Source organism: Dermacentor andersoni, chromosome 4, assembly GCF_023375885.2.
Source record: "Dermacentor andersoni chromosome 4, qqDerAnde1_hic_scaffold, whole genome shotgun sequence".
In the NCBI taxonomy this organism is placed as follows: Eukaryota; Metazoa; Arthropoda; class Arachnida; order Ixodida; family Ixodidae; genus Dermacentor; species Dermacentor andersoni.
Genome location: NC_092817.1, coordinates 200,374,750 through 200,396,020, shown reverse-complemented (window position 1 = coordinate 200,396,020; position 21,271 = coordinate 200,374,750). Strand labels below are relative to the sequence as shown.

The window sequence follows — 21,271 nt, the reverse complement described above, 5'->3', positions numbered from 1 at the left end:
CCATCGGTTATCTTCCCTCCTCTTTACATGTCCTGCCCATGCCCATTTCTTTTTCTTGATTTCAACTAAGATGTCATTAACGCGAGTTTATTCCCTCACCCAATCTGATCTTTTCTTATCCCTTAATGTTACACCTATCATTCTTCTTTCCATAGCTCGTTGCGTCGTCCTCAATTTAAGTAGAACCCTTTTCGTAAGCCTCCAGGTTTCTGCCCCGTACGTGAGTACTGGTAACACACAGCTGTTATATACTTTTCTCTTGAGGGATAATGGCAACCTGCTGTTCATGATCTGCGAAAGCCTGCCAAACGCACTCCAGCCCATTCTTATTCTTCTGATTATTTCACTCTCATGATCCGGATCAGCAGTCACTACCTGTCCTAAGTAGATGTATTTCCTTACCACTTCCAGTGCCTCGCTACCTATCGTAAACTGCTGTTCCCTTCCGAGACTGTTAAACATTACTTTAGTTTTCTGCAGATTAATTTTTAGACCTACCCTTCGGCTTTGCCTCTCCAGGTCAGTGAGCATGCATTGCAATTGGCCCCTGAGTTATTAAGCAAGGCAATATCATCAGCGAATCGCAATTTACCAAGGTATTCTCCATTTACTCTTATCCCCAATTCTTCCCAATCCAGGTCTCTGACTACCTCCTGTAAACATGCTGTGAATAGCATTGGAGAGATCGTATCTCCCTGCCTGACGCCTTTCTTTATAGGGATTTTGTTGCTTTCTTTATGGAGGACTACAGTGGCTGTGGAGCCGCTATAGATATCTTTCAGTATTTTTACGTACGGCTCGTCTACACCCTGATTCCGCAATACCTCCATGACTGCTGAGGTTTCGACTGAATCAAACGCTTTCTCATAATCAATGAAAGCTATATATAATGGTTGGTTATATTCCGCACATTTCTCTATCGCCTAATTGATAGTGTGAATATGGTCTATTGTTGAGTAGCCTTTACGGAATCCTGCCTGGTCCTTTGCTTGACAGAAGTCTAAGATGTTCCTGATTCTATTTGCGATTACCTTAGTAAATAGTTTGTAGGCAACTGACAGTAAGCTGATCGGTCTATAATTTTTCAAGTCTTTGGCGTCCCCTTTCTTATGGATTAGGATTATATTAGCGTTCTTCCAAGATTCCGGTACGCTCGAGGTCATGAGGCATTGTGTATACAGGGTGGCCAGTTTTTCTCGAACAATCTGCCCACCGGCCTTCAACAAATCTGCTGTTACCTGATCCTCCCCAGCTGCCTTCCCCCTTTGCATAGCTCCCAAGGCTTTCCTTACTTCTTCCGGCGTTACTTGTGGGATTTCGAATTCCTCTAGACTATTTTCTCTTCCATTATCATCGTGGGTTCCACTCGTACTGTATAAATCTCTATAGAACTCCTCAGCCACTTGAACTATCTCATCCATATTAGTAATGATATTGCCGGCTTTGTCTCTTAACGCATACATCTGATTCTTGCCAATTCCTAGTTTCTTCTTCTCTGCTTTTAGGCTTCCTCCGTTCCTGAGAGCTTGTTCAATTCTATCTATATTATACTTCCTTATGTCAGCTGTCTTACGCTTGTTGATTAACTTCGAAAGTTCTGCCAGTTCTATTCTAGCTGTAGGATTAGAGGCTTTCATACATTGGCGTTTCTTGATCAGATCTTTCGTCTCCTGCGATAGCTTACTGGTATCCTGTGTAACAGAGTTACCGCCGACTTCTATTGCACACTCCTTAATGATGCCCACAAGATTGTCGTTCATTGCTTCAACACTAAGGTCCTCTTCCTGAGTTAAAGCCGAATACCTGTTCTGTAGCTTGATCTGGAATTCCTCTATTTTCCCTCTTACCGCTGACTCATTGATCGGCTTCTTATGTACCAGTTTCTTCCGTTCCCTCCGGTGCAGCGGTGGCGTAGAGGTAGAACACCCGCCTCGCGTGCAAGAGGTCCGTGGCTCGAATCCCGGTGCCGCGCAATTTTCCGCCGGATTAAAAAAAAGAATCCGCGTGTTGATAAAATTGCATAAACAGGCCTGGAGTGTGGCCTGATCCCGGTGACCAGAACCGATAACGCACTCCCTCACCAGAGCAGGATTGGCCACCCTGGTGCAGTACTTGGTCACAACCTCCTATATGAACACAACAATCAAACCCCGGCCCTCAGTCCCCAGCAGCTGCGAAGCAACTGGCCACGGCGGCGGTCGGACCTGCGACACAGCAGAGGGTGCTAAGAATCCCTGGCTCCGGACAGGCCGCCATTGGAATATGAACCTGGCAACGTTTAACGCTAGAACGTTATCTAGTGAGGCGAGTCTAGCAGTGCTATTGGAAGAATTAAAGGGCAGTAAATGGGATATAATAGGGCTCAGTGAAGTTAGGAGGCCAAAAGAAGCATATACAGTGCTCAGAAGCGGGCACGTCCTGTGCTACCGGGGCTTAGCGGAGAGACGAGAACTAGGAGTCGGATTCCTGATTAATAAGAATATAGCTGGTAACATACAGGAATTCTATAGCATTCACGAGAGGGTGGTATGTCTTGTTTTGAAACTTAATAAGAGATACAAAATGAAGGTTGTACAGGTCTACGCCCCTACATCCAGTCATGATGACCAGGAAGTCGAAAGCTTCTATGAAGACGTGGAATCGGCGATTGGTAGAGTGAAAACAAAATACACTATACTGATGGGCGATTTCAATGCCAAGGTAGGCAAGAAGCAGGCTGGAGACAAGGCAGTGGGGGAATATGGCATAGGCACTAGGAATAGCAGGGGAGAGTTATTAGTAGAGTTTGCGGAACAGAATAATATGCGGATAATGAATACCTTCTTCCGCAAGCGGGATAGCGGAAAGTGGACGTGGAGGAGCCCGAACGGCGAGACTAAAAATGAAATAGACTTCATACTCTGCGCTAACCCTGGCATCATACAATATGTGGACGTGCTCGGTAAGCTGCGCTGCAGTGACCACAGGATGGTAAGAACTCGAATTAGCCTAGACTTGAGGAGGGAACGGAAGAAACGAGCAGCTCACCGGAACAAAAAATAAAATGACAATGCAGATATACTACTCTTCGCACTTAGCATATATAGATGGGCTAGTTGGTTGCTGGCTTGATAGAACATGGCTATAATGGCGTGTTTTCGGGACAGAACACAGAAAGAATGCACACAGGACAGACGCCGAACTTCAACTGAGCTTTACTGCAAAAAAAAAAAAAAAGAAATACACACGCAGCAGTTGCTGCGTAATAACATTAGTAACAACATCGCCCCGGCGCACTTTGTCAGCACAAAACCAGATCATCATGTTTCAGTTCGCTACTCAAAGTCCTGGGCACACAATGAGACAGCTCAACAGAGCCTTCTGTTGGGCTGCAGTGCGCGCCCCCAAATTACGTCGTCTTCTTTACAGGATGCAAGAAGCAGGGCACGTAGGTGTAAGCGGTGTTGTAGCGCGTCTAGTTGGTGCAAGAACTTGAAGTTTACGGAGAAGCGAAGCAACAGCGCTAGTGATATGCGACAAAGACCAACTTGCACAATCGTCAAACCGCAGCATCTGATATAGATTGTATCGTAAACCGCGAAGCCTTTGATCACGAGAAGATTTGATCGATTTATGAGCTTTAATGTCTCAAAACACCTCTGGGCCTATGAGGAACGCCTTATTGGGGGGCTCCGGATTCATGTTTACCATCTGCGGTTCCTTAGACTTTCCATAAGCGCGCAAGTCATTTTGCACTTCGCACCAATCGAAATTATGCGGTCGCAGACGGGAATCGAACCCATGACCTAGTACTTGGCAGCAGAACGCCAGAGTCACTCGGTCACCTCTGGAGGTTAGATAGGGCAAGAATATGTCAGCGTGTCCAAAGTGTGCGCCCACTTTATCTGCTAATAAATGTTTGTGTGTAGCTTAGTTGGTTCTTTAATATGGCTGCGACGTTGCGCTACACAGTTCTAACGAAACAAACGAGTTCTTTATTTGCGCATAATCTCGTGTGTGTGCTCGCTTTTTCGTGTGTGTTAGGTTAGAACTATGCAACGAATCATGGCGTCCTTGTTTGTCTGCTACTTAATTGCTTACCATGAAGTCCACTTTAATAGGGATCTGACTACGGCGGAGTGTCACACGAGTTAATGTTTTAGTTACTTTATAATATAGTGAGCAAGAGCCCCATTGTAATCATTAATGCGTTAGTTTCTCCATGGCTGCCGTGAAGGTCAGAGAAAATGGCCCGTTTGCTGCTCTCTGTGCTATCGGCAACAAGTTTGGCAGTTTGTAGAATGCCTCGTGTCGAACAAGCTCTTCTCCACGCAACAACAGGCACGTACTGCGAAGTGAAAGCAAGTGCATTCAATTATGAATTCATTAATCGCTGAAGTATGTGTTTGTACCTAAAGTACATGTTTACAGAAAGTGCGTTTTACACCTAAATTATGCAGTCCACAACAGGATATTGATCGTTTAAATCTAGGTCCGCAGAAAACAACAACAATATTTTAGCAGTCTTTAGTGAATTTTGTGTCTGTAATTTTGTGTGCTGGCGCTCATAATTCCTTCTAGTGAAGAGTATTATTTTGTCATTTCTGCAATAGATAACGTGACGTGTTAGAAACTGGGAGACTTATTTGAATAAGAAACATAGTATTCTGCTTTGTTGAGTGGTAGTGATAAGTGCTTTTAAAAGGTCGTCTATTGATAGGTTTAGTGGCCTACTGTGACATTCTGTAGCGTCATTAACGCCCCACTTTGTAAGAGTACTGATATTTGCTGCATATTTTTCAGTCATTGTTCCCCGTGCGAGTGTAGAGTTAATGAGCTTGGAGTAAGAACAAACAAACTAACATTTCTTTACCAAGTTGTACAAACTCACTAGCCTTACAAACACCGCTCATTATTTGCTTATTTCGCTTGTTAACGTAGTCATATAAGTGTTCGAAGGGAAGGCGTCCTAAAAACAGATGCCTAAAATGTTTGTGTCAATTGTTTAAAATAACACCGCGATGTCATCGTATAAACGAACTGTCACCGGTTCAATTATATTGTACTTTGTTTTCGTAACATTTGAGTTTCGAGAGGGAAACCAGAGGGGTTTCTTTTCTAGCTTCCTTCTACATTGGGAGCTTTCTTTTTCTTTCTGCAAAGGTCCCGCCTATTTTTCGTTTTGATACGTGAGTATTCAACCTCAAAATGTTAGCAATACGCACGGGTATTAAGTGCTTGTTTATTTACAAGGGAGATAAGAATTTCTTGGCTCCTTGATTCATCTTCGCGGCGGAAGAAGCATCTGGCTTCAGTCGCGCGTACATCTGGATTCAGTCGCTCTCATGCCAACACTAATCAAGCTCTTGCTATCGAGCAAGAGCTTATGAGTGGCCTGATCAGCGATGGCACCGTGACATTGCCATTTCGGGAGCGCGTGTGTTGTCCTCTCGCCCGACCACGCGCGGTCGTGTCTGGCTTCCGTGGCGAGCGTGGGTGCGCGCGCTTGTCGTCACGCCGTCGTCGTGCCGTTGTCCTCGTGCCACCAGCATTGTCGTCGCGCTGTCAAGCCACCCACCGGAAAATGTCAACAATAACTTGTGCCACCATCATCAAACGTGGTTATCGACGTCACTAGCATAATTCGGAAGTCTTATTGCTAGAGTGTAGGTTTAATTTCTGCGATTCGGGGAGGTTATTCGCTTACTTCGGTAATTATCTTAGATGGATCCCGCAAAACATTTATTTATTTATTTGGAATTTAGGTTCTTATTTAGTTATTCTTTCATTGTGTTTAGTTGATCACAAGTGATAGAAATAGTGCTTTTAATAGATTCTGCCCATTACCCAATAATATAAGAATAACTAAAAGCACCCTTGAGCCGAAATGTCCGTTAGTCTGTTGATCACTTTTCACCAACTGTATTCCAACGCATTTCATTGCTTCATGTTTTTAATATTAACAAGACTTATTTTATTCTTCCGCTTTATTTGCTGCAATGACAGCAACGTAATTATTCGCAGTGCTGTCTCTTGCAGTTCGCGATGTGCACCACTTTTACTTCGTCCCAGTTTCACTTTAATCTGTTGCTGTACCGTAACGTCCGTCTTCCTGTCTAAAACACTGATGTTTATCATTTATTCCTTCTTTTTTATTAATTCATTTGCGTTCATCGCCGTGAAGCCTTTTCTTTCTTTCTTTCTTTATTTTTCTTTCTTTCTTTCTTTCTTTCTTTCTTTCTTTCTCATGGCTGCTTGAAACAACTTCCGCGCCTTTCGCGATCGTTACTTTTCCTGTACTCCTGCAGCCCACCATAATGCCAGACACAGCCACCAGCCGCGCTGCGTGAAACGAGAAGAACGCCGGAGAAAATCGAGGCGAGCAGGAAAAAAAAAGAAATCAAGTGCAGAGACGCGAACAAGAGAGGCGCACGAAAGCGGCACCAACGCGAGCCGTAAAGTAATCGTAATAACACTGTGGCAGGGTGCGACGCGATACGATACGGGCCTCTGCGGTGTTGCAACCCGCAAGAACGATTGCATATAATAATGATAGAGTTGACAACAAAAAATAAAAACAAAGTAACCGAACCCTGGCTATTTGCTGCAGCGACCGGGGAGGGAAGAACAAAATGAGCGCAGGCCAAACAACGAAGCCGTTAACGCTCGAACGAGCCTCGAATTCTGGAAACTGCTTTCCGATAAGTCCCCGGGCACCTAACGGCCGCAGCGCCGGGACCAGCCTCGGCGAAAAGCGCCTTGGAAGAAAAGCCGCGGAACACGCGATGGCGGAGAATGCCGTTTTGTTTTTCTCAGAATGCCGCGCAGATTCGGTCGTATGAGAAAACGGTATATGCGTGGAGACAATTGAAAGTAATAATTACCATGAACGTGAGTGAACTGCATAACAAAATGTATGCTGGAAAAGTATTACGCACTAATTTTACAGGTGTTTGCACAGTGACTCTTGTCGAAGAAGCTATCGAACATAAAGCTACGCAAATTTTCGTTGTTCTATAAAAATAAGTTCATGCTGGAATTGTTGTATAAGGAAATGAAATTGTACATCAAAAAAGCTTCAATGTTCGTGTGGACTTATTTCTATTCTTCGACTTGTAGCAAAATTTGCCGTTGTCGTTGCGGTTATTTCTTTATGTACCAAAGAATGAAATTATGTCAGGTAGTTTTTCTCATAATTGATAGTCCCAATATCGAACTCTTAGGCCAGGGGGTAAATGAGTGACCTTGTTTATTATTTCGAATGAGACCGTGAAGAAGCACTGTGCCATAACTTCAAGGGATACAATCAAATGTTTGTACTCTTCTTCGTGACTTTGGCTTACAGCCAAACAAACGTCTGAGATTCTTGAGCTGCTTTGACATGTTTAAATTTCGCCTGTAGCAGATTGTGCAATTTTTCTTTCGCAATATTGGTATCAAAAGTTTTCTGCTGAAGCATGCAATAAACGCGAAAGTGCCATCCGCCTGACTGTATCTGGAAGCTTCAAGGATACCCATACGGGTTTATCAGCAAAAAAAAAAAAAATCACTGAAAGAAAACGTCAGTAGTATGTGTCTCGTTATGTAGCATTTCTTGCTTTTCTTGTATTTCTTTCAATTAGAGCGAATTTTGCTTTATAGAAATAAAGGGCACATTCCTCTTTTATCACACACTTTCTTACGGCGAGTACTTGTGCCCGTTCGTGGCATACTTTAACTTGAAGCCAATTCAGTCGCGTGATACTTCTACAAGAAACAGCATAATTATGGCCATTTGCTGTCTAATCGATGACGACGAGCGAAGCGCTGTTTCCTCTCTTATCACGATTTATAAATTAATAAGCATGATTTGTTAAACTCTGTATGTTTGAATGTTGCGGTTTTTCAACATTTCGCTCAAGAAGCGCGTCTTCAAACGAACAGGTGCTGAGGCCGCATCTGTCGGCTACTGCCACACCGCAGCTATTGGAAAAGTGGCAGGCAGTCACGCTGCCCTTAATGCTGCGCTGATACTTCGCGTAATCCGCTGCAGTTACTTTGTGACTATGCGGCGCTCTTCTGCCGATCACGTGGCCGCGGTGGCCTAATGCCCTCGATGTCGCGGCCGCGTTCCGCGGGAGGCGGAATGTATAACACTTCTTGCATTTAGAGATACGTACACGTTAAGTGAACTCCTGGGGTCGAAATTATTCAGCTAGTCAAAGTTAATCAGGTGATCGGGTGGCCAGGATTATTCCGGTGGTCGAAATTATTCACGCCAACGTGGCTTTACCGGAGAAAGCGATGCTTGAAGCGAAATTTTCCCTGCGCGTGTCTCCATAGTCGCGTGCGTTGTTCGCACCGCGGCGTTTTTCCGGGGGGAGGGGGGGAGGGAGTCTTTAGTCAAGCCACAATCGATACCTCAAACGTCTCAGGCTTCGTACACAAAGCGTTTCATTCGTGAAAGGTGTTGGTCATCTTTGTGGCTCGCGCATTAGAAGCAATATTGACTGCAGCGCCATGAAACGCACAACGTCACCGTCATCAACATTTGTGTGGACACTTCCCTAGTCGGTCGGCAGTCTTTGGGACCGCACCAAAACTCTTTCATTGCTGCATTGATTGAACCTTTGATCGATCGTTTTTCATTGTGATCACGTTTACTTGACTTCCTCGTTATTCAACATTATTTTCACTTGTGCATTCTACTAATTGTCTGAATGCTTCTTCTAAATTTTTTATCATTCGCAGCACGTCGGCGATAACATTGTGTCTGTGCATACGCGCGCGTCTTTGTATGCTTGAGCTTGCGCATGTCATTCTCACGTCATTCCCGTGTCTTTTTTTTTTTCCACAGCAAATCGTTGTGCGAAAGCCGGCGATAAAATTTAAAATCATTTTTGATAATATCAAATAATTTGATGAGTCAGACACCGCCGCGAATGACCGGGACCTGCGCTCAGAATCGCCCCGAATTCTTTTAGAACACCAGGGGCGCTATAAGATTGAGTTATTCCAAACTTTTCTGTTTCAATTCTGCAATCAGGCCTCCTCGATTGGTAAAAAATATGCGCGGGCCACCTCCAACTTCGTCGGTCTGTCACGCGACGTCACGAAAACCGCGGTAGCTCCTCATGTGATTTGACGTGTACACACTGATTATGCACGATCAAGTGGAACAAAAAAATTATTATTCGTGATTCAACGTCTTTTCGCCATTAGCCCTCCGCTATTGATCAAAAGGTTTCTGGCTGCGCCCACTTCGCCACTCGGTCATGCGACATCACAAAGCCGCGAAAACTCACCGCGTCAAAGTGACGCGTACGGGTTAAAGGTACATTACTATGCCAAACAAAACTGAATCTTTTTCCTGAATAGCCACAGACAGCCCTGTTATGAAATGAATAGAAGATGGCTGCCCGCCGATCGCTCAGGCATTCGCTACTCGCACCTGCCGGTGAGTACGGATTTATTTGCTTATAACCTTTTTGCGTGACAATAAAAGGTTATCGAGCCCTTTCTGCACGTTCACGACATCGCTCTGCCAACTATTGCTTGCTAAGTATCCGTTCTAGCGGCATTCTTAAGCTTCCGTTGCATGCCACCGCGATTTTAGACCAGCCACCGCAAGCTTTGTAACGGGAAGCGACCAATCGCAGACGCCGACACCACCCTCTTCATCGGTTATCTATTTTCACTGCGCTGGCTCGGCCGCATCGAAATCCTCTCCGCTTGAGCGTGCTCCTCGCCTCTTGCCAGCCAATTAGATAAAAAAAGAAAGCTTAGTGTAGGCAATGCTATTGTAGGCAGTGCTAACAAAGTTGACCTCCTACGAAACAGGGCAACGTTTGATTGAGCTGTTCAGGCAACGCTGCGGGTCACCGTCGATTTATTCGTCGGCGGTTCCGTAAATCTGACGTCAGGAGATTGAAGTAGAAACAGATTGGAATAGTTTTACGTTATAGGGCTCAGTGCCGGTTTACGCGCCTTATTGCCTCACGATGCTTCGATGAGTCAGCTTCGGCACCACTAATTATATCCGCGTTTCCTTTAGCAAGAGACTAGCGATTAAACCAAAGTCATCGCTGGACTATAGTCACAGGAGCAGCGCTTCTGAAGGGATATTAGCGCTGGCCTCGGGAATATAATAGTGCAGAACTTTTTTTTGACCAACTGGGCCAGCAAACAACACCTTTGATAGTTTATGTCTGTTAAGAGCTCCTGCCTTGTCGGGGATGGTTTACTACAAACCTACTCTACGGCGGAGCCTGCAACGGGGTCCTCACTCAATACGGCGTATATACTTTTTGAGAGGTATACCTGTTAATAGCATCGCATGCGCAGTGTGGAAAAGGCTGTCAAACCTCAAGTCGCCGCGTGGGCGTTTGCCTCGAGGAAAAACAGCTTGCCCCGTAAAACACCTCGCGCGTTGTTTTCAATTTTTTCGAAGCAGCACGCTTATGTCAAAGATCAAGTCGGCGCGTTGATATCGACGCTATAATTTCGTAGCACTGCTTAAACCAAAGTTGGCAACTCTGTGTTATTGAAAAAAAGAACTAAATATTTAGCCATAGCATTGAAATTGCGCGTGTCCTGTCACGAACACTGTTATACGTGACCGGTATATATACCGCACTGTTCCGAGCGTTCTTTTTTTTTTTTTTTTTTTCTCGCCACGACCGGGAGACGGTGCAATTGCGAGTCGTCGTAAACGCGAGCTGGGCGGCGCGTCCGCGGCGGCCCCGTTTCGGAGAGGGCGCTGTCCCGCAGCCCCGTCTATGCAGCAGTCACCGATCATGCCAGACACGCACGCAAAAAAGGAAAGGAGTTGCCGTTAAACACTGGCTGGTCATAAACGCCTCTCTGCCACGAAACGTCCGCGCCTGCGAGCGTCAGCGAACGCAGCCCGTCTGGCAGCGAGTAACGCCACGCGGAGACGAGCAAAAAAATAAAGCGTCCAACGTCACCCGATGATCGAGAGCGGGTCCACCAAGGCGAGCCATGCGAGCAACCGAGACGCACCAGGTCATAACCGATGAGTTATGATCGCGCGCTTTGGACCTTCTCGTGGAAGCGATGAAGATAAAGATGCGGGACGCCGAGTGAATGACATCGGGTGATAAACAGCAGCCCAGGCGCCCTATTACGCGCGTTCTGCCTCGTTACAGCTTTGGTAATGTGCTCCTCCCTTTCGAGTTCTTTTTCTTCATTTGTGTTCAACTGCGACTCTGCAGTAAATAGCTTGCGTGTCGGCCACTCTAAGGTGTCTATATCTTACTTCATATTACTTAGCGAGGTATAACAAGCGTTGCGCCGCATTTAAGTGTCCACATGTATGCCAGCATTTTGCTGTTATTTAACTTGCATGTATACTAATACCATAATTTCGTTATCTCCGTAGGTGGCACTTTGTGTAAATGTGTAAATAGACATAAAAATCACTACACCTGTTTGTTCCGCCGAGTACCTCTTTTTATTTTACTTTGTTTTTCTGCATTTGTATTTGTTGGTGCAGATTTTCTTTTTTCTTATATACGAAACATTCCCTTTTGTTCGCAGATTTACTGTCTCCAGGCGCACTGCCTTACTCGTATTTCTTTGATTTATTTGGTGGTGTAGCTTTTCCTAAAGATTTCATTGATGAACGTCCTCGTTCTCCCCCCTCCCCCCTTTTATTTTTCATATACTCTCAACAAAGCGGAATTGTACTACAACAGCAGCCACTTTGTTACCGTCCAATTGTTTTCTTTAACTGCCACGTGCACTTCAAGTGACTGTGACCCACGCGCAGTTCCGGTTTTAATAGATGTATGCTTTTGCGATTCGCGCATAATAAATTATTTCTTTTCCTTCGCTGATGCTTTCCTTATCGCTAAGTAACGGCTGTTCCACGTTGGTGCCGGTTAATAGCCGCTCTGCCCGCACCGAATGAGCAACGCCGCACTCGGGGTGTTACCACCTAAACAGCTTTAAAAATCTACTCAGCTCTTCGTTTGTTTCTGATCACTCCGTTTATATATGTCCAAGGTTCTTCTTATAGAGGTCGCACACTGCTATGGAAGGGGGTTGAATAAATACCTGACGCTCACATGGTCGCCGACTGTGAAACGTCAAATGGCAATTACTCGGCAGCTTCCCAGCGTCCTGCCATAAAGACCGGAAGATTAGCTACGCTAACGACCCTCCGTGGAACGGGCACTTTGTCTGTCATTTATCTTTTTTATTCCGGTTTTATTCCTCGCTTCATATTGGCAAAACGAGAGGGCGACCGTTAAACGAGGGGCCTTCATTTTAGCGGCTTGGAAGAGGCTTCATTTTAACAATGAGCTTCTCTGTCGTTGAACTCCTTCCACGTAATTGTCCGACTCTTTGCAGTGCGCTGTTGATCGCAGCGCTGAATTTAGTCTCGCCTTTCGTTCCGCTCTCAGCGAGCGGGGGGGGAAAGTGCGCTTCGTCAGGCGACGGTGAAAATGTTTCGCCCAGATGGAGCCACCGGTTCGTCGCTACTGGCGTGAGTAATCGAATAGGCCACGGGCACCGCACGTAGTACTTGGCAGCCCTTGAGAAAGCGACCGATGCACTTGCTGCTCTCATGAGGGTGACGCACGAGAAGCGCGTTGAATCACGACACCTGTTTGTGAAAAGCTCCGCCGGCTTCCCTCGTAAATAAAGGCAAACTTCCGCCGGCGTGCACACCTAGTTTATAGCCGTCCCCAGACCTACACCCTATATTCACAGAACTTTCACGAAACAGATGTTTCTGCGAATGCATGTTCTACACGTGCTCATTGCATTTAGCCTGAGTATATTTGTATAATGTTCACCTGGAATAAAGCGACGGTTACGACGAGGGAGCGCTTGTTTGTAAACCACGCGTGTCCGTCGTACTGTGAGCGGGGTGCAGCTTCATCATATATCTCAGCCGGCAAATATATGCTAATATGCCGCGCGTGTGCCTGAAACATCTTATCTTTGTCGCACTTTATTGGAAGGGTTGCTCTCTCACAAGATTGTTTACATGGTCTTCAAGGAGTACGGATCTTGGTCCGTATTCACACAAACACCTTACGCTATAATTGTTCGTTAGAGCAAATGCCAGCCTATTGTGATGCTGAACGTGCTATTAGCGAAGACCGCAGGTCAATTGCAAATAGCACTTACAAATGAAAAGCTTTGTGAATTCGGCCCCTGAACCCTGCCCCTTGTGGAACTTGGAGTTCGTCAGAGAACGTGAGTGAGTTGCGGCTCAGCTTAACAAGACAGAAATCCGTCTCGCGCGTACGAGGGACTCAACCACGTGGTCCATGGTCCAGACTCTCACTGCCTGCTCAACACCCTCTAGAGAACTTAAGGCTTTCTGGCTGACCCTCTCCCCTTGAGCTACGTCACGCACAAGAGGCCAACATAGAAGTTCCGTGCAGCGCGCTGCGAAGCTACTAGCGGCGTACCTGTGTTGAAAATGAAGCGCCGAAGGTATACAATAGTTAACCCCGCCTATTCGGAAAAGACCGAGGCAACGACGGCGGCGACAACAATTCGATTAGTTCCAGGAGCCGTGCCGCTCCTCGAATAGCTTCGCGGTTAAACAAGTCCCGGTATGCTCGGCCATGCTGCCGCATGCTTCCGAACGCACATTATTTTCTAGACGTGACCAGTGCATGCAGTCTCAACACTTGTGCTGTGCTTGCGATTGGGTGTACCGCGAGTCTTCATTGCCCCGGAATGTGGAGTGCCATGCCAAGATATGCCTAATAAGTGCTGCGGGCCCAATTGCCGGAGCAATTACAAATCGTGGGAGAAAGATCACGTCTTCAAGTTTCCGCAAGATGAAGAAGCCCAGAGTGCCTGGATTAGGGCGATGCCACGTGCAGATTTCATTGTATCACCGCACTCCAGGGTAAGATGTCCAGCACTTCTTTAAATAGTTACTTTTGAAAAATACGGGAAGGTTAATTGCTCAATTACAGAAAGTTCCTTTAAATCAGGAATGTTAGAATAAAATTTAGAACAACTTTTAACTTCCTTCTAGGTTTCTGAACTTCACTTCATTGAGGCCGACATCGTGCGGGAGTTCTCTCACCTCGACGACCTTACAAGGCACACCGTCACTGCACCACTCTCACGCCTGCGTCTTCGCCCAGGCGCAGTCCCATCAAAGTTTCCTCCACCTTATCTTTCGAAGCCAAGCACCTCGAGGGAGGATTCTGATTCCAAGCGCATGCGTCTTGAAGCTGCTTCTTTGAAGAAAGCGTGTGAAGCGTCTGCTGAAGCATTCCGCAAGGAGATGGAAGCGGATAAGATTCTAAACCTAGAAGACCTGATGCAATTTATAACAAGCAAAAAGTCTATGTTCAGGAAGGGGAATTTACTAATCTGCCAAACCAACGTCGTTTAGTCACTGACCTCACGCTTGACCTGCTCGTCAGTGATGATTCCTCAGAGTTCGACGCTTGCGAGGATGGACACAAATGTCAATTTGTGCTAAAGCACCTTTTGCGGTGTAGCACGAATATTTTATTGAAGAACTACTGCTGCAAGATGAATGACAATATATTGGATGCTAATGCTAAGGCAAGGAAGAGAAAAGCTGAAACTCTGCGCAATAAGGCAGCTGTTTCCTTGTAAATAGCTGCACGAATGTTTTATATTTCGTTTCTATACTTATTTGATTTGTTGTAAATTAGCACACTGTGGTAATTAGTGCGTCGACAGCGAAATTATTCATTTAAGCATAATCTAGATTGCAATAAGTACATGTGTTCCCAATAAAATTGTTCATACGCAATTATGAAGCTAATAGAGTGCGTTACATTCATCATTGCCGCGCCATAACAACCATAGGTACAAAAATACGGAAGGAAAGGTTTTTATGAATTCAATTTATTTGAAGTAATAGGTATGAAGTGTGAGGTATAATAAATAATAATAATTATTATAATGCACAAACAACGTACATTACAAAGACGACAAAGCGCGACGCTATAAAATGCTGCTGGAATCAATACCTGCACATGTTTTACAAAGCTGTTTTGTATCTGTGCCTCTAAATAAATGCTTTGTAAGGTGCCTGCTGCTCATTCCGCAGTTTAGACTGAAGAAAAAGGGTGGAGTGGTCAGTAAAAGCATACGGCTGCTAGGTGAACCAAGCCGCGATCCCTTCATCCAACCCGTATCCCCGAGCGTGCCGATGGCCTCTTCTCCGTGACGTCACTCGCCGAGCACTCAGGCCTTGTTGGCCTGCTCCGCTGAGGGGGAGGCAGGAAAGCGGCGCCGGACAGAGGACGGTGCGACCACTGAGAGAAGCCGTGCGCGCCCCTCCGCAGTACCAAAGGCCGACGACGAATCTGGTTTGCTTCTTCCACACAGTGTCTCAGTGCAAGGTGCATTGTGTTGCCTTTGAGGAAGACGTAGTTTTTCGTGACACCTTTCTAACGTCGCATCGAACTTGTGCGTGTCAACGCGGCTTCCAGGTCGAGGATCCAGCGCTGATTCCGGTTCTATTTACAAGAAGTCCTCACCTATGCAAACGCGGCTCGTCGCCTTACCGAGGAAGAGTGCGAGCTCATCAACCATTTGGTACGGAGGCATCGGAATACAGTTCCTCACAGTAGTAACAATAGAGAACGAATAAAGTTAAAGCACAAGACTTTGCCGCGTTCGCATTGTTTAAACCATGCACGTCTGCTTTAAGCGGGGGGGGGGGGGGGGGGGGGTACTTACTGAATGTGAACGAAATTTAGGGACGGGAGGACGGAACATGCCCGGCTGTTGTCTTTAGTCCGGGCGAACTCTTCATTGTGACTGTAGACGAGAAAGAAAGTAAGGAAGCAATTGCGTTCACTAGTACTCTGACACACACTCGGTAACCGTTCATAGATATACACTTGCCATATTATCTGCACCAGGAGTATTGCCCAGCATCGTGTATCGCAAATTCACAAACTAAATTCCGCGGGAAGGTAAACTTGGGCTGAGTGATGGTAGTGGCGACAGCCGGTCTAATCCCCTTTTTTACATGTAAATGTGTCACTTCCGTACGTTTAACATGAAACCTAATTGCGAACTTCAGCAACAGCGGAGTATGTACCAGCCAGCCCAAATAAAAAGCTCCTTCGTAAATAGTTAAGGTGCCGAGGTGGAACTATACACTTGAACGGATCATTTCACTAAGCTTTTCGTTCGTAAGTGGTGATTGCCATTGACCTGGCCGCCTTTGCTAATGCCATGCCCAGCATCAGGATTGGCTAGTGTCTCTTCCTTCGGGCAATTGTAGCGTAAGAACATTTTTTGTGAATACGGGACCAAATCAAGAAGAGGAACAGTAAAGCGACATGTGAGTATGTTTTCGTATTTATGGGTAACACTGACGCTATTTTGTCGCCGTTCCGGCACGGACGTTGTTCTACAGTGCAGCTGCAATCCATCTTCGTGACACCTTCAGCTGAATACGGTTGATCAGAGCATCGCCTACGCAATCCGTTTGAGTATATAGCGAGTATGTCATTTTGAACTCGTTTGCTCCATTTCTTATTTGTCATCTTCATCGTTGAAACGTTTCTGCTCTCTTTCACAAGCTTTGTGTTTTCATGTCATGCACGTTGCACGTGATGTAAGGCCGAACGCACCTTACGGCTTAACTTCCTTCCACCATTGTGTTTCTCCTTTGATTCGCATCGCATTCGCGCAACTCACCGCTCAATCCGCCGTGCTTGAGGGACGAAGTGAACATCACGCGTTCCCAAGGAGAACGCGCCTTGTCTACCGAGAAGGCAGCCTTCGGCGAGCAAGAAATCATCCAGACGTGCCGGAGAAACCGTTCAGTCGACGTTCGTCCGCACGGCACGCATATCGGCCGGCCACAGCTTCAGTGGGATTGCGCCGCCCAGCCATCGGGGGCTCTTGCAGTGAAGACCGCACGTCCTCGTCGTCTGCAGGGGGGGGGGGGGGGGGAGGAGGGGGCGTATATAAAAGCAATGCGTCGCTCGCGTTGGAGTGGCGCGCATGCCGTGTAGCACCAACACGTGCCAAGGGCGACGGCTTTTGAAGAGCCCAACAGGGCTCCAATACAATGGAAAACGAAGGAAAGAAAAATCTTTACGAGCCGCTCTCTCTCTCTCTCTCTTTGTGATGCCTCTGTCTTCGATGAGAGAGAGAGACAGGGAAAAAATTAGGTAGGAAGTCTGGCTCACGACGAAATAACGATATGCTACACTAAATTGCATTGTTGGCAAGGGAACTCTACAGATTGGACGGGGTGAAAGAAAGGAATCACAAGCAGCGCGTGCGAGCGAAATTGTCCACACTGGAGTGTAAGAGTTTTCTCTACAATGAATTTGAGGTCATTAAGCTCAGTGCGCTTTGCTGTTTGTTTAGTGATGAATAGAAAAGATGGCTTGCAGGCAGGCACACTGTAAGTCATAAATGGTCGTGGAACAACCACCGCTTGACGAGAGAATAAAAATCCAAGTTATCAATACCAGGAAGCAGAAGTCAGCCGAAAATATATGTGTCCGGTCACTGGTAAATGTTAGAAAATTGTAATAATAAAGAAAAAGATATATCTTGCTGCTCTTGCGCATCAAATTTATTGAAACACAAAAAAGAAAACTTTTGGTGCAGTTTATCCTTCGACAGGGCAATTTTCTTTGTACTTCTTCTTTGATGAAAGCCTTTAGCAGTTTCGTAGGTGTGATCGTGCAGCTTTTTCTATATTGTTAGTGTGTCGTAGAAAAACAATTACCCCGTGGTTGTTCACTCGAGTACAGACTCAGAAAAAAAAAGACGCGCTTACGCTAAAACTATTTGTAAGAGCCAATCGCCATGTCGCACATATTATTAACGTCTTGGCAGGCCAATGTGAAACAGCACTTACGAACGAAAATCATTGTCGATTTGTCGGCAATGCATAAATTTCTTTGGTCTACTGATATATAGTGAATGCAGGCTCGACAGCAAGTCACTTATCTTTTTGTCGTACAAAACAAATCCCTCTATTGGGAATCATTTCACGTTCAGATTCCCGAATCCTGATTTTGTTTTATAATCAATCGTCTTAGTGATTCTTTTTCCCTAAATCTCTAGTCTGAAAGAACTTGTCGACACTGAGGCTCTTAAACTCGTAGTCGGTAGTGCTGTTAACCAGCAACAACAAAAGTGTAATAAAGAGTTCAGAAAGTGCAGAGGATTACCGCTGCATATGACAGCTTTTCTGTTTGTATTCCGTTGTAAATTTTTTCCCCTTTCTTTTACTTCGTAAACGAGAGTCGTCTTGCAGCTTGATGTTTTTGGGTGGCAGAGCCTTTTGTCAACAAAATGCAAAGTCAGCCGTCCTTTCCTCACTTCCTATTTGTTTTTCGCACGTGTTGTACCTGCAGGCGCTATATTTGTAGCTAATACGAAATGTTCGAGTCACGTCTTTCTTCGCGGCACCACCACACTAATTTTCATGATATCGGGCACTCAAGAAGCGTACACGAGAAAGGTGACACACGCACGAACGCAGGAATGACAGAAACCAGGATGGAAGCCTGCAAGGATGAGATATGAAGACCAGAATCGATTTTTCTTTCTCTTTTTGCCTCAAGCATGTTGAAGATGCGCAATTTTATTCTAAATTCCGCCTTTTCTGTCAGATGTTTGGTAAGAACGTCGCGTGACTACCAAATTCTGGAAGAAGTTACTTGAATGACTTAGGGAACGCTGTAGTACTGAAGAAGAAATAGTCTGCTTGCAGCGCAAAATTCACGTGAACACAAGCATGCTAGCACACATGACTAGGTCAGTTTTTTGTTTCCTGTATGCTAGTGCTAAAGTCCCCCTTTGAGCTGCAAGCAAAACATCTTAACTCGCCCCGTTGTCCCTCTCGCTTCTGAGGAAGAAAGCACGTCGACACCCCAAGACGGCCCACTTCCTCTTTCGCAGAGACCCGCCGTGTCCTTTGCCCCTATGGTTTCCAGACAATAGGCCGATCGGATATGATGAAGCAGCAGTGATAAAAAGATGAGACAACGTCAAGGGGACGACTGGATAACAACCGCGCAGACAGAAAACGAAACCATTGCACCGGAGAGAACGCCAAGAGCAGCCGGCGGCACCCACCGAATTGAGGGCGCATGCGTCAGTCGAGGGGCAAGGAAGCGAGGGCTATCGCGCATGCGCTTGGTCGCCGGCTAGCTGGTGGCGTCAGTATCACGAAGAGCGGGGAGAAAAGGGGGACGCAGCGAGAGATGGCGGACGCGGAGAGAAGCTAAACGGGACCCTCTTTGTTTGTTCCCTCTCGATCGGGCACTACGGGTTTCATTTTAAGGGAAAGGAGCGAATCTTGTTTTGAGGTAAGGAGGATGAGGCGAGGGTGACGCAGCGCGGGACGGGGTGAGAAGTGAGTGGAAAGGAACCTCCTCGCGCAATGCGCACTGCTCTTGAAAGCAAGGATGAGGAGAGCACGGGAAGCCTGCCAGGGGCGCTGGTGGCGGAAAATCTGGCAGCGGGTTCCCGAACAGCTTCTGGTACTGCAAACGCTGGGCAATTCATTCGCATCGCATAAAAAAGGCAAGAAGTTGAAATTTGGGCCAGCTACGGCCGGTGGGACCAGGGGGAGCAGTGCGTAGACATCTGAACACAAGGGAGGAACAAAATGCATGCTCAATTCCCTCGTCTGAAATTAAGCGCACAGAGCTTGGAATCCGTCAAATAAGTAACTTGGCGCCCGTTGTGGACGACGCCTGGCCACCCCCCCCCCCCCCCCCCCCCCCCCCTAGCCATTGACCGACCGAAAATAAGTTTAGCCCTGTCCGGAATGCGGACAGAGATGCTCCGCTTGGACAGGTAGTCGTAAAGTGGGAAGAGTTGGCCGACACGTTCAGTGGGAGGCGAGCACGCAAAGACCGTCAAGAGCGAAGAGGGGAAGCACGTCGGCGGTGCATTTTCGGGGAGAGAGGGGTGGACGAGGGAATCCCAAGGAGCGGAGGAAAATAGATCGGAGGGAGAAGAGGCGCGCCTGCGTCTCACTGTAGGAGGCGCTACCGTAGTGCAGCGCGGCGCTGCGCGTGTGCGCGGCGGCGGCGGCGTCCTGGTCGCCGGTCTGCCGTAGCAGCGCCGTCGGCAGAGTGTGTGCCTTGCGCGTGCGAGCGCTGCGGTGCGTGCGTGTGTGTGTGAGCGATCTCTGCTTGGCGGTGCCGGCCAGTGCTCGTGACAGCACCAGAGGGTGGCCGACTATACCACGGGGGGAGGGGCGCCCGCCGGTGGTCAAGCCTAGCCCCAGCGTAGCGGATCCGCTGGAGCGGCGACACCCGGGTGTCCCCTTGGAGCACCATTTCCCGGCACCAATTCGTCGAGAAGTGGGGGCTCACCCCGGTGCTCAGGCCTCGGGCCCCGTCATGTGGCCTGGGGCCGCCGGGGTCTCGGGGCCGGGGCCTCCAAGCCGGAGGGTCTCCGCAGCCGGCCGCCGCTCCGCAGCCGACGCTCGTCTTTGTGGCCGGGAGGGTGCGCCTCAGCAACTGCTCGCCGCAGACGTCGGCGGACGAGGCCAAGTCCAGGTAACGGAGCGTCCTCCCGCCACCTAAGACGCTCCCGATGGCCGAGGAGGCGCCACTGGCTCGCACGCTGAGCTGGCATGTCGCGCGGAAAATCGTGCTCCGCGCCAGAACGCGGGGGGCCGGAGGAGCCGCCTTGCGCGCCCGAACTTCGCTCCGGCACTCTTGTCACGACTCGTGTCACAGGACGTGCGGTAGGCGGATGCGAGCGCGAGCGCGCGTCTCTGGCGAGCGAGGACGGAAAGCCGGCAGGCGTAGCCGCGCTTTCCCCTAAATCCTCGGTTCCTGTCGCTATCAAACTTCCTTGAGTGCAGAGCGCGCTGAATTTCATTCCCCCCGTCCCGCCTGTCAAGCTGTCATATCGCTTCGACCCCACTGTCACGGCTGGGTGTTGCCCGGGCTTCGTCCTTTCAACGCCCGCTTCGGCTGCCGTTTCCTGCTTGGCGGAAATGCTGCGCCGCGGCGGAAGACAGGCTTGGCGGTGCTGCTGCTTTCGATTCTGTCACGCGGCGACGCCGTCTAGCGCCCGGCCAACGCCGGTGCGGCGAACATGCCGATAGGCCTAGCTTTATCCGGCACACATCGCTTGACGTGCTGGCTCAATGGGAAAGTGTTGTTGTGCGAGCGCTAAGACGCGCGTCTGTTATTCATATGTGCATCGGCGAAGCTAAATGTAACTTGCCACCATTTCCCATCCTGCAATCCCAGAATCTCTGTCGCTTAGTCGTGGGCGCCCAAGATTCCTTCACTCCTAATCTGTGACAATCCATGGATCCAAGTCA

At 47.6% G+C, this 21,271-nt stretch overlaps 1 protein-coding gene across 3 annotated transcripts in view; it reads left to right on the top strand.

Annotated features, from left to right (window-relative positions):
* Positions 1-21,271, top strand: part of Sh (Potassium voltage-gated channel protein Shaker) — a 410,425-nt gene that overhangs the window by 226,630 nt on the left and 162,524 nt on the right. For 2 of the 3 annotated variants that reach the window (XM_055074819.2, XM_055074818.2), the window contains exon 1: positions 20,054-20,492. The exons of the other annotated variant lie outside the window; for it this stretch is intronic. In XM_055074819.2, the coding sequence (XP_054930794.1) occupies positions 20,334-20,492 (159 nt within the window). In that variant the 5' untranslated portion in view covers positions 20,054-20,333. Of the gene's footprint in view, positions 1-20,053; positions 20,493-21,271 lie in introns of those variants that run through there. 3 annotated transcript variants of the gene reach the window in all.